The 24,176-nt window shown below is 49.8% G+C and overlaps 1 protein-coding gene across 1 annotated transcript in view; it reads right to left on the bottom strand.

The window, feature by feature from the left end:
• Positions 1-3,568: 3,568 nt before the first annotated feature.
• Positions 3,569-24,176, bottom strand: part of PRDX4 (peroxiredoxin 4) — a 53,410-nt gene continuing 32,802 nt past the window's right edge. Inside the window, exons 4-10 of the mRNA XM_038756991.1 lie at positions 20,119-20,257; positions 13,628-13,745; positions 12,576-12,692; positions 10,196-10,318; positions 7,672-7,802; positions 6,115-6,149; positions 3,569-3,682 (exon numbers count right to left, since the gene is read on the bottom strand). Coding sequence (XP_038612919.1) covers positions 3,632-3,682; positions 6,115-6,149; positions 7,672-7,802; positions 10,196-10,318; positions 12,576-12,692; positions 13,628-13,745; positions 20,119-20,257 — 714 coding nt within the window. The 3' untranslated portion in view covers positions 3,569-3,631. The remainder of the gene's footprint in view (positions 3,683-6,114; positions 6,150-7,671; positions 7,803-10,195; positions 10,319-12,575; positions 12,693-13,627; positions 13,746-20,118; positions 20,258-24,176) is intronic.

Below are 24,176 nucleotides of genomic sequence, written 5' to 3' on the forward strand. Positions count from 1 at the left end.
CCGTCGGGCTTTGCCGCGTTCTTCCCCAGCGATCCGACGCCTCTCCTGGTCCTTTTGCTCCCTCTTCCCGTGGGTCCCCGGAGGGTGGAGGAAGGATTGGGGGGGTCAGGAAGAGCCCAGTTCCCTGGGAATAACGGGGAGCTGTTATTCAGGGTCTAGAGTTCGGATCTCCCCACTCCTCAAGAACCTCCAGTGGCTGCCCATCCACCCACTACCGTCGGCTTTAAAGCCCTCAGCCGGTCCCCTCCCTCGATGTCCAGTTCAGCCCGCACACTCCGCTCCTCGAGCGCCGCCTTACTCACCGGGCTCCCATCTCGTCGTCAACCCCTTTCCCACATCCTCCCCCTGGCCTGGAATTCCCTTCCCCTTCCATATCATCATCATCATCAATCGTATTTATTGAGCGCCTACTATGTGCACTGTACTAAGCGCTTGGGAAGTACAAATTGGCAACGTATAGAGACAGCCCCTACCCAACAGTGGGCTCACAGTCTAAAAGGGGGAGACAGAGAACAAAACCAAACATACTAACAAAATAAAATAAATAGAATAGATATGTACAGGTAAAATCAATAGAGTAATAAATATGTACAAACATATATAAATATATACAGGTGCTGTGGGGAAGGGAAGGAGGTAAGATGGGGGGGATGGAGAGGGGGACGAGGGGGAGAGGAAGGAAGGGGCTCAGTGTGGGAAGGCCTCCTGGAGGAGGTGAGCTCTCAGCAGGGCCTTGAAGCCCAGGGTGAGGAGTTTCTGCCTGATACGCTGGACCACCACCCTCTCCACCTTCAAACCATTACTAAGGTCACATCTTTTAGACCGTGAGCCCATTATTGGGTAGGGACTGTATATGTTGCCAACTTGTTCTTCCCAAGTGCTTAGTACAGTACTCTGCACACAGTAAGCGCTCAATAAATACGATTGATGATGATGATCTCAGTCAGTCAAACGTACTTACTAAGCACTTACATCAAGAGGCCTTCCCCGATTAATCCCCCTTCATCCCCCCTTCGCTCTCCCTTCTGCGTCGTCTATGCACCTCCATCTGTGACCTTGGGACATTTGCTACTCACCCCATCCCCAAACCCTGCAGCCTTTTAGAGACATATCTTTCAATATAAAGGACTTATTTATTCATATTAACGCCCGTCTCCCCCTTCAGATTACAAGCTCGTTAGGGGCAGGGAACATGTCTAATTCTGTGGAGTCGCCCTCTCCCAAGTGCTTAGTACAGTGTTTTGCGCCTAGTAAGGGCTCAGTAAATACCACTGACCGATTGTTTGTAGAGTAAGTGGTTTAATGTGACTGTGAGCCCACTGTTGGGTAGGGACTGTCTCTATATGTTGCCAATTTGGACTTCCCAAGCGCTTAGTACAGTGCTCTGCACATAGTAAGCGCTCAATAAATACAATTGATTGATTTAATTGGCCCAGGGCTGGGCATGGCCTGGAAACTGGGCAGGAGAGACACCCTCTGTGGGGAAGAGTTTGGATCCGGAGAGGGAAAAATCCTGGGCGAGAGCTCCCCATAACTTTGGGGTTCGGGAGAGCCCACCCAAACAATCAAAGTGGTATTCATTGAGCGCTTACTATGTGCAGAGCACTGTACTGAGCAGTTGGGAGAGGATAGTACAGCAGAGTTGGTTGACACCTTCCTTGCCCAAGAGGAACTTACGATCTAGAGAAGCAGCGTGGCTCAGTGGAAAAGAGCCCGGGCTTTGGAGTCAGAGGTCATGGGTTCAAATCCCGACTCCGCCAATTAGCTGTGTGACTTTGGGTAAGTCACTTCACTTCTCTGGGCCTCATCTGTAAAATGGGGATGAAGACTGAGAGCCCCACGTGGGACAACCTGATCACCTTGTATCCTCCTCAGCGCTTAGAACAGTGCTTTGCACATAGTAAGCGCTTGACAAATACCAAAATTATTATTATTAGGGGGGAGTTGGACTTTATATAAATAAATTGCAGATATGGATGTAAATCCTGTGGGCTGAGGGAGGGCCTAGTGGATTGAGAATGGGGCTTGGGAGTCAGAAGGACCTGAGTTCTAATCTTGCCTCCACCACACGTCTGCTGTGTGACCTTGGGCAGGTCACTTCATTCTCTGTGCCTCAGTTCCCTCGTCTGGGAAATGGGGCTTGAGCCTGGGAGCCCCATGTGAGACAGGGACTGCGTCCAACCTGATTAGCTTGGATCTCCCCCAGAGCTTAAAACAGCGCTTGGCACATAGTAAGCACTTCACAAACATTGAGAAGCAGCGTAGCTCAGTGGAAAGAGCCCGGGCTTTGGAGTCAGAGGCCACCAGTTCAAATCCCGACTCCGCCACTTGTCAGCTGTGTGATTTTGGGCAAGTCACTTAACTTCTCTGTGCCTCAGTTACCTCATCTGTAAAATGGGGATTAAGACTGTGAGCCCCCCGTGGGACAACCTGATCAGCCTGTAACCTCCCCAGGGCTTAGAACAGTGCTTTGCACATAGTAAGCGCTTAATAAATGCCATCATTATTATTATTATTATCAGGTTGTCCCACGGGGGGCTCACAATCTTAATCCCCATTTTACAGATGAGGTAACTGAGGCCCAGAGAAGTGAAGCGACTTGCCCAAAGTCACACAGCTAACAATTGGCGGAGCCGGAATTTGAAGCCATGACCTCTGACGACAAAGCCCGGGCTCTTTTCACCGAGCCACGCTGCTTCTCTTAATGACTTGTATCTACCCCAGAGCGGCGAACCTTGCTTAATAATGGCATTTATTAAGCGCTTACTATGTGCAAAGCACTGTTCTAAGTGCTGGGGGGCGGATACAAGGTGATCAGGTTGTCCCATGGGGGGCTCACGATCTTAATCCCCATTTTACAGATGAGGTAACTGAGGCCCAGAGAAGTGAAACGACTTGCCCAAAGTCACACAGCTGACAATCGGCGGAGCCGGAATTTGAAGCCATGACCTCTGATGGCAAAGCCCGGGCTCTTTCCACCGAGCCACGCTGCTTCTCTTAATGGCTCGTATCTACCCCAGCGTGGCGAACCTTGCTTAATAATGGCATTTATTAAGCGCTTACTATGTGCAAAGCACTGCTCTAAGTGCTGGGGGGCGGATACAAGGTGATCAGGTTGTCCCATGGGGGGCTCACAATCTTAATCCCCATTTTACAGATGAGGTAACTGAGGCCCAGAGAAGTGAAGCGACTTGCCCAAAGTCACACAGCTGACAATCGGCGGAGCCGGAATTTGAAGCCAAGACCTCTGACGGCAAAGCCCGGGCTCTTTCCACCAAGCCACGCTGCTTCTCTTAATGGCTTGTATCTACCCCAGCGCGGCGAACCTCGCTTGACACTTGTACTTCCCAAGCGCTTCGCACAGTGCTCTGCACACAGTAAGCGCTCAATAAATACGATTGATGATGATGACACATAGTAAGCGCTTGACAAGAACCATCATCACTAGAAGGTCTGAAACCGAACCTACCGAGGGAGCCTCAGTTGGCCTCACGCCCGGGGCCTCACCCTCCCCTCCAAAGGCCCAACCCATTTCCGTGCCCCTCCGCACCACGCAGCCACACCAAACTAGCAAAACTCGGGGCATTTTATTTGTGGTCCTCGAACTGGTCCCGCCCCGACCGAGCCAACTTCAGTTCAGTTTGTCGAAATACTTCAGTTTTCCGGCCGGATCTGGGATTATCTGCCGCGGGGAGGGGAGAGAAAAGAAAAAGTCAAGCATCAGTCTCATTCAGTCGTATTTGTTGAGCGTTTACCGTGGGCAGAGCACTGTAGGAAGCGCTTGGGAGGGTACCAGTCCCCGCTCACAACGAGCTCACAGTCTCAAGCCACTTAGTATCACCACTGCCTCGGTCACGAGCTCCCGTTTCCGTGTAGGCATGGGTCCCATCGGGGCCGGGGCGACCGAATTTGGTACTTACCGGCCCAAGAGCCCGTGGGCAGATCTAAAATTCGCTTTACCCAATTCACGTCTGAAATCAAGTTGCCTTGGCTTTTACTCACAGCTCTTCTCTCGGCCACCACGCTCTCATTGCCTCTTCGGGTCTGATCTGATTTAAATCGAACACACCGGGAGGCACGGCTCCGGACATCAGTGGATCTTTAATTGGCCGGCTCCGTTTCGCCGTTCCCCATTAACGGTTCTAGCGTCTGAACGGCTTGTGCGGGGGAAGGTTTATTTGTTGGGGGGTCAGCTGCGGCCTCTAAAGGCCCACCCGGTCGTCGGAGCGCGGGCGTTCACGTGGATACGCTGAGAGTTTCCTGAGGACCCTGAAATTAACACCGCTCTCACACCCTCCCCCATCTCCTACCTGGTCCCCATTTTCCCAAACCCTATTTTGAGAGAAGAGATAATCCAAGGACTTCTCCTAACTCACTCTGATTACTCTTTTAGCCTCTCTGCTGACCTCCCTGCCTGTCTCTCCCCACGCCGGTCCATACTTCACTCTGCCGCCCGGCTCACTTTTGTATAAAAACGTTTGGGCCGTGTTTCCCCACTCTTCAAGACCCTCCGGTGGTTGCCCACCCCTCTCCGCATCAAACAGAAACTCCTTACCGTCGGATTTAAAGCATTCAACCAACTTGCCCCCTTCTACCTCACCTCTAGTGCTCTTCTACTCCAGCCCAGCCCGCACACTCGGCTCCTCTAATGCCAAGCTTCTCACTTTGCCTCCATCTCGTCTATTTCGCCGCCGACTTCTCGCCCGCATCCTGCCTCCGGCCTGGAACTCCCTCCCTCCTCATATCAATCAATCAATCAATCGTATTTATTGAGCGCTTACTATGTGTAGAGCACTGTACTAAGCGCTTGGGAAGTACAAATTGGCAATACATAGAGACAGTCCCTACCCAACAGTGGGCTCACAGTCTAAAAGGGGGAGACAGAGAACAAAACCAAACATACCAACAAAATAAAATAAATAGGATAGAAATGTACAAGCAAAATAAATAAATAGAGTAATAAATATGTACAACCATATATACAGGTGCTGTGGGGAAGGGAAGGAGGTAAGATGGGGGGATGGAGAGGGGGACGAGGAGGAGAGGAAGGGGCTCAGTCTGGGAAGGCCTCCATATCTGACACAATGACTCTTTACAGCTTTATTGAAGGCCCATCTCCTCCAAGAGGCCTTCCCTAAGCGCTCCTTTCCTCTTCTCCCACTCCCTTCTGCATCACCCTGACTTGCTCTCTTTATTCACCCCCCCCCCCAGCCCCATACCGCTTATGTCTATTGTTGTCACGTATTTATTTCTAATAATATCTGCCTCTCCCTCTAGACTGTAAGCTCGTTGTGCGCAGGGAAGTGTCTGCTTGTTATGTTGCCCTCACCCAAGTGCTTAGTACAGTGCCCTGCACACAGTAAGCGCTCAAATACGACTGAATGAATGAGTGAATGAATGCTTCTGGATCTTATCTTGCCCAGTCAGCAGAAGGAAACTCCCACGAAGATTGGACTGGCTCAGTTTCGTTTCCCTGTGGCCCAGGGACTTCATCTTCTCTGGTGATCAGTCCCCGGCTTCGACCGTGAATCGCTGCCCTTACTCCGCAAGGTTGCAAACTTCCTGAGGGCAGGGATCGTATCTGCGGACTCTGTACTCCCTGCACGGGCTTAGCACAGTGTACTGAACACCGTAAGCGCCCGGTCAAAGCTAGTGATGGTCCGATCCCCCCGTTGTTTTGCTTCCTGCGGCTTCAACAATCGCACTCAGGCTAGGTCTGGTGTAGTGAATAGAACCCGAGCCCAGGAGTCAGAAGGACACGGACTCTAATTCTGCTCTGCCACTTGTCTGCTGTGGGACTTTGGCCAAATCCCTTCACTTCTCTGGACCTCAGTCACCTCATCTGTAAAATGGGGATCGAGACGGTGAGCCCCCCCGGGACAGGGACCGTGTCCAGCTCGATTTGCTTGTAGCCACCCCGGCGCTTAGTACAGGCCTGGCACATAGTAAGCGCTTCACAAATACTATTATTATTAGTATCGGCTCCGTCCACCTCTTCCCACCTCAAAGCCTCAGAATCCAGCGGTTGACCGATAACCCCCTGAGGTGCCCGGGGGAACGGGGAGGTGGCCATTTGGGGCCAAAATGCGGACGGCCCTTCCGACCCTCACTTACTGTTTCGCTCCCGGGTTTCCAGCCGGCGGGGCAGACTGAAAGGAAAAAGAAACAAAAGTCCGAGTGAGTGGAAACCCAACATCCTCGGCTGGACTCAGTGGGAAACTTCCCAGACGCCCACCGTGACGGCTTTCCTGAGGAATTTTCTCGAAGGTCCACAGTGGGAGAACAGTTACCCGTTTGAAAAGGAAAATCACCGTTGGGATACAGTCCTGTTGTCTGAGCACCTACTGAATGCAAGGTTCACTCATTCATTCATTGAATCGTATTTATTGAGCGCTTACTGTGTGGAAAGCACTGTACTAAGCGCTTGGGAGAGGACAATATAACATCAGACCCAGACTGAGCCCCTTCCCTCCTCTCCCCCTCGTTCCCCCTCTCCATCCCCCCATCTTACCTCCTTCCCTTCCCCACAGCACCTGTATATATGTTTGTCCATATTTATTACTCTATTTATTTTACTCGTACATATCTATTCTATTTATTTTATTTTGTTAGTATGTTTGGTTCAGTTCTCTGTCTCCCCCTTTTAGACTGTGAGCCCACTGTTGGGTAGGGACCGTCTCTATATGTTGCCAACTTGTACTTCCCAAGCGCTTAGTACAGTGCTCTGCACACAGTAAGCGCTCAATAAATACGATTGATGATGATTACTCTATTTATTTTATTTGTACATATTTATTCTATTTATTTTATTTTGTTAATATGTTTTGTTTCGTTCTCCGTCTCCCCTTTCTAGACTGTGAGCCCGCTGATGGGTAGAGACCGTCTCTAGATGTTGCCAACTTGTACTTCCCAAGCGCTTAGTACAGTGCTCTGCACACAGTAAGCGCTCAATAAATGCGATTGAATGAGTGAATGAATGAATGAATCGGACACATTCCCTGCCCACAACGAGCTCACAGTCTAGAGGTCTGTACCAGAGGCAGGGTGGCAAAGTGGATAGAGCCCAGGCCTGGGAGTAGGAAGGTCATGGGTTCTAATTCCAGCTCCACCACTTGTCTGCTGCACCACTCAGACCGGCGCCTAAGCTCTTAAAACGACTTCATTATTTTTTGTCATTTTCACTTTGCCAAGGGGAAAATCTAGATTTTTGGGGAAGTGAAAAGACAGAGTTTAGCAAGAGCTCGTCCTGTGTTTTCTGGGATCCTGCAAAATAGCACGTCCCCCTTAGTAATGTCCGCTCTTTGAACCTGCCCGATGAAAGAGTTTACGATCCCGTCCAAGGGGACTTTAAAACTATTTGGAAAACAAACCCGAACAGGCCTCTGGCCTTCGGCGAAATGTCCGCCGACCAAAGTATCCAATCTGTCTTAAGATCTATCCCGCAGGATGTTTTTTCTTCTAGTCTGGCTGTGATGGAAAAACAGGGAAAATGGTAGGCTCTTCCTAAGTCACAGACACAGTTTTAATCCCCATTTACAGAAGAGGGAATTGAGGCCCAGAGAAGGGAAGTGAGAAGTGAGAAGCAGAGAAGTGGCGGAGCCGGGATTGGAACCCATGACCTTCCACCTCCCAGGCCCGGGCTCCGTCCAAGCCCTCGGGGCCGGGACCCACCTTCTCCGTGTTTGTCCGTGTACTGGAACGCCTGCACCAGGCGTAACGTCTCGTCCACCGATCTGCCCACCGGAAGGTCGTTCATCGTGATCTGCCGGAGGATGCCTTTGTCATCGATGATGAAGAGGCCCCTGGGAAACAACAGCAGACGTGACTTCCCCTAATTAACACCTCGGCTGGTCCTCCCCTCCTCCCCCGACCCTGGGACCCAAGGGGAAGGGCTTCCCATTCATCCGGTCGTACTTACTGAGTGCTTACTGTGTGCGCGGCACTGTACGAGGCGCTTGGGAGGGGATGACAGCACCATATACGGAACAATATAATAATAATGATAGCATTTATTAAGCGCTTACTGTGTGCAACACACTGTTCTAAGCGCCAGGGAGGTTACAAGGTGATCAGGTTGTCCCACAGGGGGCTCAATCTTCATCCCCATTTTACAGATGAGGTAACCGAGGCCCAGAGAAGTGACTTGCCCAAAGTCACACAGCTGACAGGTGGTGGAGCCGGGATTTGAACCCATGACCTCTGACTCCAAAGCCCGGGCTCTTTCCGCTGAGCCATGTGGCTTCTGGCATGCCTTAGCCCTGTTGAGAAGCAGGATGGCCTAGCGGAAAGAGCCCAGGCCTGGGAGCCAGAGGTTCTGATCCCGGCTCTGCTGCGTGACCTTGGACAAGCCACTTCTCTTCTCTGGGCCTCAGTTACCTCATCTGTAAAATGGGGATTAAGACTGTGAGTCCCACGTGGGACAACCTGATCACCTTGTATCCCCCCATAGCGCTTAGAACAGTGCTTTGCACATAGTAAGCGCTTAACAAATGCCATTATCATTATCATTATTATTAATTATTATTATTATTATTCTGGCCTCAGTTCTCTCCCCTGCAAAATGGGGACTCAGTCTCTGTGCTCCCTCCTACATAGTGAAGCAGCGTGGTTTAATGGAAAGAGTGCAGCTTGGGCGTCAGAGGTCATAGGTTCTAATCCCGGCTCCGCCACTTCTCAGCTGTGTGACTTTGGGCAAGTCACTTCACTTCTCTGGGCCTCAGTTCCCTCATCTGGAAAATGGGGATTAAGACTGTGAGCCCCACGTGGGACAACCTGATCACCTTGTATCTCCCCCACTGCTTAGAACAGTGCTTGGCACGTAGTAAATGCTTAACAGATACCAAAATTATTATTATCATTATAGACTGTGACCCCCATGTGAGACCTGATTATCGTGTATCTAGTACAGTGCTTGGTACATAGAAAGTGCTTAAAAGGTTCCTCTATTATTATTATTGTTTTTAATACTACTACTTGGCACATGGAAAGTGCTTAAAAGGTTCCTCTATTATTATTATTGTTTTTAATACTACTACTGTTTTCATCGAATTACGGTGTAGAAACGTTTGTTGATCCGTTAGGGAATAGGCTACTGATGACGTAGAGTTTTAGGAAACTGCTTTTATCATCATCAATCGTATTGATTGAGCGCTTACTGTGTGCAGAGCACTGTGCTAAGCACTTGGGAAGTACAAATTGGCAACATATAGAGACAGTCCCTACCCAACAGTGGGCTCACAGTCTAAAAGACTGCTTTTAGTGAGCGCAGTGGCTATAACTTCAGTGAAGCTACTGCTACCAATATCTTTTCCCGTCTCACCCCCATTGCAACTGAGCCCCCCTTTTAGACTGTGATCCCACTGTTGGGTAGGGACCGTCTCTATACGTTGCCAACTTGGACTTCCCAAGCGCTTAGTACAGTGCTCTGCACACAGTAAGCGCTCAATAAATACGATTGATTGATTGATCGATTGCAACGCCTCCTATTTGTTGAGACGCTTCTTGTGGACATTCAGACTTTTAGACTTCCAAGCAGAAATCAGTCCTACTGATCTGGTTAAGATCCACCCGTGCGGATACCGGATCAATAGAGAAAAGTTTTCAACCAAACAACCCCCCCTTTTTTAAAAAAATCTTTTTTGATGGTATTTGTTCAGTGCTTACTATGTGCCAGATACTGTACAAAGCACTGGGGTACGTTCACCGTTGGACCCTGTCCCACATGGGCTCACGGTCTTAACCCCCATTTTACAGATGAGGGAACCGAGTCCCAGTGAAGCGACACAGCTTGGCCGAGGTCATTTAGGGAAGCAGCGTGGCTCAGTGGAAAGAGCCCGGGCTTTGGAGTCAGAGGATATGGGTTCAAATCCCGGCTCGGCCACTTGTCAGCTGTGTGACTTGGAGCAAGTCACTTCACTTCTCTGGGCCTCAGTTACCTCATCTGTCGAATGGGGATGAAGACTGTGAGCCCCCCGTGGGACAACCACCTAACCACCTTGTAACCTCCCCAGCACTTAGAAGAGTTCATTGCACATAGTAGGCACTTAATAAATGCTGTCATTATTATTATTATTATGCAGCAGACAAGCGGCGGAGCCGGGATTAGAACCCAAGTCTTCCGACTGCTAGGCCGTGCTGCTTCTGCTTATCTTTGGAGAGGAGACCCACCTAGGCCATAAAAGCTACCTGGCCTTACCTCAGAGTGTGTCCCAAGTCCTCCAGGTAAACCCCGTAGTCCTTCGATATCTGATGAGTCAAATCCGAGAGGAGAGGAATCTTCATCGGCCCGAGCCCTCCTTGTTTCCGAGGCGTATTAATCCTACAACCCATCAAGAGCAGCGTGCTCAGAGTGGCGATCTTTCCCTTACCCCTGAATTCTCAGGAGCGTCTAGGAAGCGCTCAATAAATAAATACGATTGCATGGTACCCCTGTGATTTACCACCCGCACGCTGCTTCTCAAACAGGTCACCGTGCCCTCAAATTTCTGGACAAGAAGACGGAGGCAGAACCGGATCGGGGTTCACACTCTCTCAGTGGCGGGGGTGGCCGCGAGTGGTTATGAAAGGGTATTTATTTACTGCTCTCTAATCTCACAGAAACGTCACAACGGTAAAAGGGAGATGACTGATGGGAAAATGTTTTGGGGAGAAAAAGGGTCATATCAAAAAACTATATCTGTAACTCTTAATTGACCTCGTTTGGGATAAAATGTTCAAGTTGAAACTTTCCAAGTCGGGCGTGTGGCCAAATGTCTGTCGGAAATGTGAAAAGATTTTATTTTGTTAGTATGTTTGGTTTTATTCTCTGTCTCCCCCTTTTAGACTGTGAGCCCACTGTTGGGTAGGGACTGTCTCTATATGTTGCCAATTTGTACTTCCCAAGCGCTTAGTACAGTGCTCTGCACATAGTGAGCGCTCAATAAATACGATTGATTGATTGATTGAAATGTGAAAAGTCAGGATAAAACCTGTCATTCATTTATATTTATTTATATTACTCTATTTATTTATTTTACTTGTACATATCTATTCTATTTATTTTATTTTGTTAGTATGTTTGGTTTTGTTCTCTGTCTCCCCCTTTTAGACTGTGAGCCCACTGCTGGGTAGGGACTGTCTCTATATGTTGCCAACTTGGACTTCCCAAGTGCTTAGTACAGTGCTCTGCACACAGTAAGCGCTCAATAAATACGATTGAGATTGATTGAGCACAAAGCCCTTTATTCATTCAGTCGTATTTAGTGAGCGCTTACTGTGTGCACAGCACTGTACTGAGTGCTTGGGAGAGTTCAATATAAGAACAAACATTCCCTTTAGCCAATCCAGTTACTTTTCCTGGGGGAGACAAATGCTTAAAGAAGAGTTCTTCTTATTTTAAAGCTGGGGAAACTGAGCCACGGTGATTAAGGCATTTTCTCTAGAGTCACGCGATGAGCTATAACTTGGTAGTCACTGCCTGGGCTCTAGGCCCACAAACTATCGAAATAACCGCGGCCTAAAGATACTCTTTGGCCCGAACTGTGCCAGGCTGTTTGAAACAACTGGATAATTGTCCACGTGGAGATAAACCCTTAGTAGCTGTGGCTAAAGAAATCAGATTCCTTTTTGGGCACTGATTATTTGGTTTAGTTTTCAAACACACTGGCCGGGTCTGGCTGGGTCCAAGTATGGTTTCGAAAGAGATTTCTTTGCAGAAATGATCCTTTTCCGGAGCCCAATCTGCCCAGAGCAAACGGCCCGCAAAGCCAAAGGCTACTGCGAAGAAAGAAATGGCTTTATGCACTCGGGAATAATGGCTCTATCACCCGTCTTACTGATAAATGATAATAATAGAACCAAGTGCTTACCCTTATTTTGTGCCAAGCCCCGGGGGGTAGGTAGAGGACTAAAATCAGACGTTCCGTGTCCCACACAAAATTCAGTCTGCAGAATTTTGCCTCGGACACCGCGTTCTTCTCTTGGCACGACCACCCGGTCAAGAGGGAGCTTGGTGGGATTTCTCTGCTTACTACCTCCCTCCCCACAATCCTGAGGTGGTCCCCAAACCTCGTCAACCCCCACGGGGTCCCCGATCAGGCCCCTCTTCCCAGAGATCGATTCAACCCCACCACCGAGAGACAGATGCCCAGCTCTTAGAACAGTGCTTTGCACACAGTAAGCGCTTAATAAATGCCATCATCATCATCACTATTATTATTTGGAAAACAAAACACCCGTTTTGCTCCACGCTGTACGGTTTCCTTCTGGATTTAGGGACGGCAACAGCAGCAGCGTAATTGCGGAGAAAGCTAGAACAAGCGGTATCTTTTCTTGCTTCACCGCTCCAACGCCTCCCAACTGCTGAGTTGCTTCTGGCGGACATCTTTAGGCGTCTTTAAACCAGAAATAAATCCGCCTGATCGAATGAGGCATTTCCAAAGCGATCCCTACCCCGGGGCCTTGCGGATACAGGATCCAAGCGTACTGTTCAAGAGAAACTACATTCTGCCGAAGCAGCTGGACGGAAATTCCCCATGAGGCAACCTCCCAGGTGCTGTTTTTCCCCTCTCTGAAGGTCTCAGGGTTATGTGACATACCATGCCAGGTGGGTGAACTGTGAGTCAACAGAGCAGGCCACCACTTCGGTATTTATAGCTCTGAATTCTGCAATCCTGTCTCCAAAGGCGATGATCTCGGTTGGACATACAAAAGTGCTGAAAGGTTAAAAGAGAAAATGATTTCTTTCCTTTCTTTTTTTACTCCAGCCAGCGAGTGAAGTTCTACGTGGGTTTCTGTTTTTAAGACCCCCACCCCGTCTAGAGGTTCCTCAGTAAAACCCTACAAGCCGTGGAAGGCACGAATCTCTCAATCAGTAGTACTCACTGAGCGCTCGGGAGGAACACTGCGCTAAACGCTTGGGAGACCGCGCCCTTAATCCAGGACGTTCATTTCAAAACGGGTCATTTGGGTGAAAAGCGCCAGACTGAGCCCCCTCCTTCCTCTCCCCCTCGCCCCCCCCGTATTACCTCCTTCCCTCCCCCACAGCACCTGCATATATGTATATATGTTTGTACATATTTATTACTCTATTTATTTATTTTACTTGTACATATCTATTCATTTTATTTTGTTAATATGTTTTGTTTTGTTCTCTGTCTCCCCCTTCTAGACTGTGAGCCCACTGTTGGGTAGGGACCATCTCTATATGTTGCCAACTTGTATTTCCCAAGCGCTTAGTACAGTGCTCTGCACACAGTAAGCGCTCAATAAATACGATTGATTGATTGGGAAGTGCAAGTTGGCAACATATAGAGACGGTCCCTACCCAACAGTGGGCTCACAGTCTAGAAGGGAATAAAATTCCCATGTCCCCACATTGGACATGGACTGTATCCAACCTGATTAGCTTAATCAGATCCCTGGCACCTAGCAAGCACTTTGCAACTACCGTAAGAAAGAAAAAGAAGAAAGCCAATTGATTAAAACGATGATTTCGATTAGGTGGCATTCAATAAATCCCTAATATTTACCGAGCACTTTCTCTGTGCTCTTTCTTTTTGTTCTTTCCCGTAACAGATCACGATCCTCAATGCCATTTCCTAAGACACTTGAGATGACACGAAAACAGAGGCCCTGAAATCGAACTCACAAGTCAAGTGGGTAGAAGAAGAAAACCAGGTATTTTCCTCGGTAATCTGTTAGCTTCAGTTCTTTGAATTCTCCGTTGATCACCGCCGTTCCTTCCCAGTCAGGCGCTGGTTTGGAGACTAGAAAAAAGCACGTAGAGAAGGTCCAAGGGGTTAGGTTGGAAAAACCGACGTGTCGATCAACAGTCCGAGACGTGCTTCAACTCAGCGATCCTTAGCCCAGTGGTCAGGGCATCTGCAGGAGAGACTGGAAAATATTTGGAAGTTTGGAGGGCAAGAGGGAGGGGGGTAGGGTGGTTCAGTGGAAAGAGCACCGATTCAAGAGTCATGGCCTCAGTCAAGTCCGTTGTCCTCTCTGGGCTACTTTTTTTCCTAACTTTTTTTTTTTTAAATGGTATTTGTCGATCAGTGGTATTTATTGAGCACTTACAATGTGCAGAGCACTGTTCTAAGCGCTTGGGAGACAACACGACAGAATTAGCAGACACGTTCCCTGCCTGAAATGAGCTTATGGTCTAGAGAAGGAGACAGGCTTTAATACGAATAATAATTTATAGTGTATAATTTAAAGTTATGTCCGCAAGAGCTGCTGGGTTGGGGGCGAATCTCAAATGTCCAAAGGTCACAGATCCAAGTGCACAGATGAGGCAGAGGGGAGAGCGAGGGGAGAAGAGGCGTTAATCTTTTGTTAAGCGCTTACTATCATCCCCATTTGACGGGTGAAAAGAAACCGCATGGGCTACCGGTTAGAGCCCGGGCCTGGGAGTAACAAGGACCTGGGTTCTAATTCTGACTCCGCCACTTGTCTGGTCTGAGGCCTTGGGCAAGTCACTTCACTTCTCTGGGCCTCCGTCCGTAAAATGGGGACTAAGCTTGTGAGCCCCGCGGGGGACGTGGACCGATTTGCTTGTATCCACCCCAGCGCTTAGAACAGTGCCTGGCACGTAGCAAGTGCTGAGCAGATGCCGCAATTATTATTATTACATACCATAATTATTATTATTATTACCATCAGAACATCTACAGGTATATTTTAGGACACATTTCCTGGATACTACCAGAGGCTTTGAAGAATTCTTCAGGTTTTTATTGAAACAAATTTCAGGCGAATCTCTTCAAGGAAATTCAAAATTAACAACTCAGTGCCCCATAATGACTTCCTCTGGGCTTGTGAGAACAATAGGTCCCATACTCTCATTCGCCTCTTGCTTCCATGCTGTCCATCAATCAGTCAATCAATCAATCTATCGTGTTTATTGAGCGCTTACTGTGTGCAGAGCACTGTACTAAGCGCTTGGGAAGTCCAAGTTGGCAGCATCTAGAGATGGTCCCTACCCAACAGTGGGCTCACAGTCTAGAAGGGGGAGACAGAGAACAAAACATATTAACAAAATAAAATAAATAGAATAGCTATGTACAAGTAAAATAACAGTTGAGGCGACGCTAAAATCAGAGCCAGGGCCTAACTTAACTGTTCGATTGGGTCCCTCTAAACTTTAAGCCAATTTATCCTTCTAAATTTCACCAGAGCTTGTAGAGAGCAGGGATTCTCTGAGCTGGTGATGGTGTCTTTTCCTCAGCCAGTGGTATTTATTGAGCGCTTGCTGTGTGCAGAACACTGGACTAAGCGCTTGGGAGAGGACGACAACAATAAACAGCAGCGTGGCTCAGCGGAAAGAGCCCGGGCTTTGGAGTCAGAGGTCAGGGGTTCAAATCCCGGCTCCACCAGTTGTCAGCTGGGTGACTTTGGGCAAGTCACTTCACTTCTCTGTGCCTCAGTTCCCTCATCTGTAAAATGGGGATTAAGGCTGTGAACCCCCCGTGGGAAAACCTGATCACCCTGTAACCTCCCCAGTACTTAGAACAGTGCTTTGCACACAGTAAGCGCTTAACAAATGCCATTATTATTATTATTATATTTACCCCAGCGCTTAGTATCATGCCTGACGCAGAGTACGTGCTTGACAAATACCATAAAAAAAACAAACAAACCCCTCCCAGGTATTTTATTTGACAGATGAGGAAACTGAGGCCCAGAGAAGTTAAATAACCGGCTGAGGATTAGATCCCGGGTCTTCCGATTCCCAGGCCCACGCTCTTTCCAAATGGCCACGTAGTGAAGTAGGAGGAATCAGTTTGTAATCTCCAGGGGCAACAACTGTTTAACTTTCATCATCAATCGTATTTATTGAGCGCTTACTGTGTGCAGAGCACTGTACTAAGTGCTTGGGAGAGGACGACAACAATAAACAGCAGCATGGCTCAGCGGAAAGAGCACGGGCTTTGGAGTCAGAGGTCAGGGGTTCAACTCCCGGCTCCACCAGTTGTCAGCTGGGTGACTTTGGGCAAGTCACTTCACTTCTCTGTGCCTCAGTTCCCTCATCTGTAAAATGGGGATTAAGGCTGTGAACCCCCCGTGGGACAACCTGATCACCTTGTAACCTCCCCAGTGCTTAGAACAGTGCTTTGCACACAGTAAGCGCTTAACAAATGCCATTATTATTATTATTATTATATTTACCCCAGCGCTTAGTATCGTGCTTGACGCAGAGTACGTGCTTGACAAATACCATAAAAAAAACAAACAAACCCCTCCCAGGCATTTTATTTAACAGATGAGGAAACTGAGGCCGAGACAAGTTAAATTAACTGGCCGAGGATTAGATCCCAGGTCTTCCGATTCCCAGGCCCACGCTCTTTCCAAATGGCCACATGTAGTGAAGTAGGAGGAATCAGTTTGTAATCTCCGGGGGCAACAACTGTTTAACTTTCATCATCAATCGTATTTATTGAGCGCTTACTGTGTGCAGAGCACTGTACTAAGCGCTTGGGAAGTACAAGCTGGCAACATCTAGAGACAGTCCCTACCCAACAGTGGGCTCACAGTCTAAAAGTTTCAGTTTGAAAAGAGTACCAGCACATGAGAAGCAGCTTCGCCTAGTGGTTAGAGGCCGGGGCTCGGAGTCTAGGGACTGTCTCTATATGTTGCCAACTTGTACTTCCCAAGCGCTTAGTACAGTGCCCTGCACACAGTAAGCGCTCAATAAATACGATTGATTGATTGGTTGATTGAAGCTAGCTCTCTTCCTCCCTTCAAAGCCCTACTGAGAGCTCACCTCCTCCAGGAGGCCTTCCCACACTGAGCCCCCTCCTTCCTCTTGCCCTCCTCCCCTGCCTTACCTCCTTCCCTTCCCCACAGCACGCGTATATATGGATATATGTTTGTACGGATTTAGTACTCTATTTATTGATTTATTTTACTTGCACATATTTATTCTATTGATTTTATTCTGTTAATATGTTTTGTTTTGTTGTCTGTCTCCCCCTTCTAGACTGTGAGCCCGTTGATGGGTAGGGACCGTCTCTAGCTGTTGCCGACTTGGACTTCCCAAGCGCTTAGTCCAGTGCTCTGCACACAGTAAGCGCTCAATAAATACGATTGAATGAATGCATGAATAGCCCAGGCTGGGCCTTGAGCTGGAGCAGGGCCTGGGTTTCCGGGAATGCCTGGGTTCACGGGCCAAGCCGGGGGAGGGGGATAATAATAATAATAATAATAATGGCATTTATTAAGCGCTTACTATGTGCAAAGCACTGTTCTAAGCGCCGGGGCACGACAGGATGGGCCATAATTTTATTATTATTTATTATCATTATTATTATTATTATTATTATTATTGCAATTTCCTATCTACCCCAAAGCTTAACACAGAGCCTGCCACAGAGTAAGCGCTTGACCAACCTCACCATTATATGATGATAACGATCGCGTGTCCACCCAAGTGCCTAGCACGCTGCCTGCCACAAAGTAAGTGTTTAATACGTCCCACCATTATACGATAATAATGATTCACTCATTTAATCGTATTTATCAAGCGCTTACTGTGTGCAGAGCACTGGACTAAGCGCTTGGGAAGTCCAAGTTGGCAACATATTCATTCATTCAATCGTATTTATCGAGCACTTACTGTGTGCAGAGCACTGCACTAGGCGCTTGGGAAGTCCAAGTTGGCAACATATTCATTCATTCAATCGTATTTATCGAGCGCTTACTGTGTGCAGAGCACTGGACTAAGCGCTTGGGAAGTCCAAGTTGGCAATGTATTCATTCATTCAATCGTATTTATCGAGCGCTTACTGTGTGCAGAGCACTGCACTAAGCGCTTGGGAAGTCCAAGTTGGCAATGTATTCATTCATTCAATCGTATTTATCGAGCGCTTACTGTGTGCAGAGCACTGCACTAAGCGCTTGGGAAGTCCAAGTTGGCAACATATTCATTCATTCAATCGTATTTATCGAGCGCTTACTGTGTGCAGAGCACTGTACTAAGCGCTTGGGAAGTCCAAGTTGGCAACAGATAGAGACGGTCCCAACCCAACAGCGGGCTCACGGTCTAGAAGGGGGAGACAGAGAACAAAACAAAACGTATTAACAAAATAGAAAAAATAGAATAGTAAATATGTACAAGTAAAATAGAGTAATAAATCTGTACAAACATATATACAGGTGCTGTGGGGAGGGGAAGGAGGTAAGGCCGGGGGGATGATCTTGTATCCACGCCAGCGCTTAGTACAGTGCCTGGAACGTAGCAAGCGCTTAACCAACACCACCACTATATGATGATCGCGTCTCTTCCCCGGTGCATAGTACAGTGCCAGGCCCGTAGTAAGCGCTTAACCAATCCCACCCTTATACGATGACTATGATCTTGCATCCACCCCAGCGCTTAGTACGGTGCGTGGCACGTAGTAAGCGCTTAACAAATCCCCCCATTACATGATGACGATGATCCTGCATCCACCCCAGCGCTTAGTACGGTACCAGGCACGTAGTAAGCGCTTAACCAATCCCACCATTATACGATGACGATGATCTTGCATCCACCCCAGCGCTTAGTACGGTACCAGGCACGTAGTAAGCGCTTAACCAATCCCACCATTATACGATGACGATGATCATGTATCCACCCCAGCGCTTAGTACGGTACCGGGCACGTAGTAAGCGCTTAACCAATCCCCCCATTACATGATGACGATGATCCTGCATCCACCCCAGCGCTTAGTACGGTACCGGGCCCGTAGTAAGCACTTAACCAATCCCACCCTTATACGATGACGATGATCTTGCATCCACCCCAGCGCTTAGTACGGTGCGTGGCACGTAGTAAGCGCTTAACCAATCCCCCCATTACACATGATGACGATGATCTTGCATCCATCCCAGCGCTTAGTACGGTACCAGTCACGTAGTAAGCGCTTAACCAATCCCACCATTATACGATGACGATGATCTTGCCTCCACCCCAGCGCTTAGTACGGTACCAGGCACGTAGTAAGCGCTTAACCAATCCCACCATTATACGATGACGATGATCATGTATCCACCCCAGCGCTTAGTACGGTACCGGGCACGTAGTAAGCGCTTAACCAATCCCCCCATTACATGATGACGATGATCCTGCATCCACCCCAGCGCTTAGTACGGTACCGGGCACGTAGTAAGCGCTTAACCAATCCCACCATTATACGATGACGATGATCTTGCACCCACCCCAGCGCTTAGTACGGTGCCTGGCACGTAGTAAGCGCTTAACCAATCCCCCCATTACATGATGACGATGATCCTGCATCCACCCCAGCGCTTAGTACGGTACCAGGCACGTAGTAAGCGCTTAACCAATCCCACCATTATACGATGACGATGATCTTGCACCCACCCCAGCGCTTAGTACGGTGCCTGGCACGTAGTAAGCGCTTAACCACTCCCACCGTTATATGATGACGATGATCTTGCATCCACCCCAGCGCTTAGTACGGTACCAGGCCCAGGCACGTAGTAAGCGCTTAACCAATCCCACCATTATACGGTGACGATGATCTTGCATCCACCCCAGCGCTTAGTACGGTACCAGGCCCGTAGTAAGCGCTTAACCAATCCCACCATTATACGATGACGATGATCTTGCATCCACCCCAGCGCTTAGTACGGTACCGGGCCCGTAGTAAGCGCTTAACCCAGGCCACCATTATACGATGACGATGATCTTGCAACCACCCGAGCGCTTAGTACGGTACCAGGCACGTAGTAAGCGCTTAACCAAATCCCACCCTTATACGATGACGATGATCTTGCATCCACCCCAGCGCTTACTACGGTACCAGGCCCAGGCCCGTAGTAAGCGCTTAACCAATCCCATCATTATACGGTGACGATGATCTTGCAACCACCCCAGCGCTTAGTACGGTACCAGGCACGTAGTAAGCGCCTAACCAATCCCACCATTGTACGATGACGATGATCTTGCCTCCACCCCAGCGCTTGGAACGGTGCCTGGCACGTAGTAAGCGTTTAACCCAGGCCACCATTATAGGATGGCGCTGATCTTGCATCCACCCCGGCGCTCAGCACGGTGCCTGGCACGTAGTAAGCGCCTCGGCCGGGCCGCTGCCGTTGGATCGGGCCCCCCCCCGACCCCCCCGGGCTGGCACGTACTGTGGGCCTCGGAGCGGTGCGGGTGGGCGCTGGGCCGGTTTCGGGGGTCGGCGGTGCGGGCGGCCTGGCCGGGGTACACGTGCCCCCCCCCGAACGAGTGGCAGCTGTCCCCCGCTGCCAGGCCCGGCCCCCCCGGCGCCTCCGGCCCCCCCAGGACCCCCAGGGCCCCCAGGAGCAGGCCCAGGCCCAGGGCCCAGCGGCTCGGCTCCATCCAGGCCGCGGCAAGGAAAGTGGGGGGGGCGGGGGGCCCGGGGGCGGGGACAGGCGCCTGCCAGGGGCCCACCCCTTCCTTGGCCACAACCCTCGGGACCCGCCCCCCCTTTGTCCCTCCCACCAGCCCTCCGGCCACCCCTCGTCATCTCCGCCCCTCTGGCCACCTCCCTGTCCACTCCTCTCCCCCTCTTGTCCCTCCCACCAACCCCCTGGCCACCCCCCGTCCACCCCTCTCCCCCCCAATTGTCCCTCCCACCCTCCCTCTGTCCACCCCCCTTCACCTCCAACCCCCTGTCCACCCCTCTCCCTCCCCGCCTTGTCCCTCCCCCCAAACCCTCTGGCCACCTCCCTGTCCACCCCCCCTTTGTCCTTCCCACCAGCCCTCTGGCCACCGCTCATCATCTCCGACCCTCTGGCCACCTCCCTGTCCACTCCTGTCCCCCTCTTATCCCTCCCACCAACCTTCTGGCCACCTGCCTGTCCCCCCCCCCCCCCGCCCCCTTAGTCCCACTCCCAAACCCTCTGGCCACCCCTCGTCATCTCCAACCCTCTGGCCACCTCCCTGTGCACCCCCTCCTCCCCTTTGTCCCACCTGGCCACCCCTCGTCATCTCCGCCCCTCTGGCCACCTCCCTGTCCACTCCTCTCCCCTTCGTGTCCCTCCTACCAACCCTCTGTCCACCCCTCTTCACCTGCAGCCCTCTGGCCACCCCCCCGTCCATCAGTCGCTCCCTCTTGTCCCTCCCCCCAACCCTCTGTCCATCCTCTTCAACTCCAACCCTCCGGCCATCCCCCTGTCCACCCCCTGTCCCTCCCACCAACCCTCTGGCCACCCCTCTTCACCTCCAACCCTCTGGCCACCCTCCGTCCAACCCCCGTCCACCAATCTTCACCTCCAACCCTCTGGCCACCCCCCGTCCACCCCTCTCCCCCCTCCCCCTTGTCCCTCCCACCAGCCTTCTGGCGACCTCCCTGTCCACCCCCTTCTCCCCTTTGTTCCCCCCCCCCAACCCTCTGGCCACCCCTCTTCACCTCCAACCCTCTGACCACCTCCTTGTCCACTCCCTTCCCCCCTTTGTCCCACCCCCAACCCTCTGGCCCCCCGTCTTTACCCCCAACCCTCTGGCCACCCCCTGTCCAACCCCCATCCACCCCTGTCCCCTTCTTGTCCCACCCCCCAACCCTCTGGCCACCCCTCTTCACCTCCAACCCTCTGGCCACCCCCCGTCCACCCCTCTCCCCTTCTTGTCCCACCCCCCAACCCTTTGTCCACCCTTCTTCCCCAACCCTCTGTCCACCCCCCTGACCACTCCTTTCCCCTTCCCCAACCCCCTGTCCGCCCCTCTTCCCCCATCCTCTGACCAACCCCATCCACTCCTCTCGCCCTCTTATCACACCCCCAAACCCTCTGTCCACCCCTCTTCCCCTGCTACCCTCTGTCCACCCCAATGTCCACCCCTCTCCGCCTCTTGTCCCATCCCTCAACCCTCTGGTCATCCCTCTTCCCCCCCAACCTTCTGTCCACCCCCTGTCCACCCCTCTCCCCTCTCACCCCTCCTGTCTCACCCCGCGATGCTCTGTCACTTCACCTCTCTGGGCCTCAGTTCCCCCATCTGGAAAATGTGGATGAAGCGTGTGAGGGACAGAAGGGGACAGGGAACGAGTCCAACCTGATAACTCGGATCTACCCCAGCGCTTAGAACAGTGCTGGGCACATAGTAAGTGCGTAACGAGTACCATAATTGGTGATTATCATTACTGTTCAGGCAGGAAAAGGCTGCTTTATGCGCCATATTGTCTGTAGATCTGCACCCTTGCCTCTCTAAGATTCCTGTAGAATTAAAATCACTTATTGCCAGGCTAAATTGCTCGGTGACTCGGGGCTGTTGTCGGTCGGCTGGTTTTCCTCGTCCCAGCGAAAGAAATGTTTGTTGTAAAAATAATCCTCCCCAGAATTGGGCCACCTCTTTTATTTTCCCAAAGCCTTTTCTAATTCCTTGGCTCATTTTGACCCCACAACCTCCCGGTGAGGTCCCGAGAGGGAGGTGTTATTCTTCCCATTTCCCAGATTATTATTATTATTATTGTTATTACGGTATTTGTTAAGCGCTTAACTATGTGCCAGGCACTGTACAAAGTGCTGGGGTGGATACAAGCATATTAGGTTGGACACAGTCCCTGTCCCACGTGGGGCGCACAGTCTCAATCCCCATTTTACAGATGAGGGAACTGAGGCCCAGAGAAGTGAAGTGGCTTGCCCAAGGTCACACTACAGGCAAGTGGCGGAGATGGAATTAATAATAATAATGATGGCATTTATTAAGCACTTACTATGTGCAAAGCACTGTTCTAAGCGCTGGGGAGGTTACAAGGTGATCAGGTTGTCCCACGGAGGGCTCACAGTCTTAATCCCCATTTTACAGATGAGGGAACTGAGGCCCAGAGAAGTTAAGTGACTTCAGAGTCCAGAGTCACACAGCTGACAAGTGGTGGAGCTGGGATTTGAACCCATGACCTCTGACTCCAGAGCCCGGGCTCTTTCCACTGAGCCACGCTGCTTCTCTAGACCCAGCTGACTCAACGGGCTCAGAGAGGTTAAGTGACTTGTCTGAGGTCACACAGCAGGTCAGTGGCAGGGCTGGGACTAGAATTCCGGTGTCTCGACTCCTGGGCCCCAACTGTTCACCGCTGCCCACTTTGAAATACCATCAGCGCTTAGAACAGTGCTTTGCACATAGTAAGCGCTTAATAAATGCCATTATTATTACATTATTATTCATCATCAATCGTATTTATTGAGCGCTTACTATGTGCAGAGCACTGTACTAAGCGCTTGGGAAGTACAAATTGGCAACATCTAGAGACAGTCCCTACCCAACAGTGGGCTCACAGTCTAAAAGGGGGAGACAGAGAACAAAACCAAACATACTAACAAAATAAAATAAATAGAATAGATATGTACAAATAGAATAAATAAATGAATAGAGTAAAAAATATGTACAAACATATATACATATATACAGGTGCTGTGGGGAAGGGAAGGAGGTAAGATGGGGGGATGGAGAGGGGGACGAGGGGGAGAGGAAGGAAGGGGCTCAGTCTGGGAAGGCCTCCTGGAGGAGGTGAGCTCTCAGCAGGGCCTTGAAGGGAGGAAGAGAGCCAGCTTAATATATATATATATATTGTATATAATATTATATTATATATTATTATATTATTATATATAATATTATATTATATATTATCATTATCAGTGCTTAGAACAGTGTTTGGCACGTAGTTAGCGCTTAAAAAATGCCATCGTTATTATTATTATCTAGGGAAGTTGCATGGCCCATGGAGAGAGCCCGGGCCTGGGAATCAAACACTTGGGTTCTAATCTTGCCTCTGCCATTTGCCCCCTGCGTAGCTCTGAGTCAGTCAAGTCAGTCAATCAGTCCTATTTATTGAGTGCTTCTTGCTTGGAAAATGGATCGGGCAACTTCTGCTCCAATTCCAATTGAAATATTTATCGACCGCTGACGCCGTTAAACACGTAAGGAATTCATGGCAAACACAGTCCCAATCCCCCGTGAACCTAATACGCAAAATAGCGTGTAAAGCAGTATTCGAATGTCCATTCTACCAATCCTTAAACTGACTGAAACACTACTTACCAAATATCTGACAACAGGCAGAGAACAAATTCGACCAAATTCCCCCTCTGCAACCCCCCCATCTTACATCCTTCCCTTCCCCACAGCACCTGTATATATGTATATATGTTTGTACATATTTATTACTCTATTTATTTATTTTACTTGTACATATCTATTCTATTTTATTTTGTAGTATGTTTGGTTTTGT

This window comes from Tachyglossus aculeatus, chromosome 15 (genome assembly GCF_015852505.1).
Source record: "Tachyglossus aculeatus isolate mTacAcu1 chromosome 15, mTacAcu1.pri, whole genome shotgun sequence".
NCBI classification, from domain to species: domain Eukaryota; kingdom Metazoa; phylum Chordata; class Mammalia; order Monotremata; family Tachyglossidae; genus Tachyglossus; species Tachyglossus aculeatus.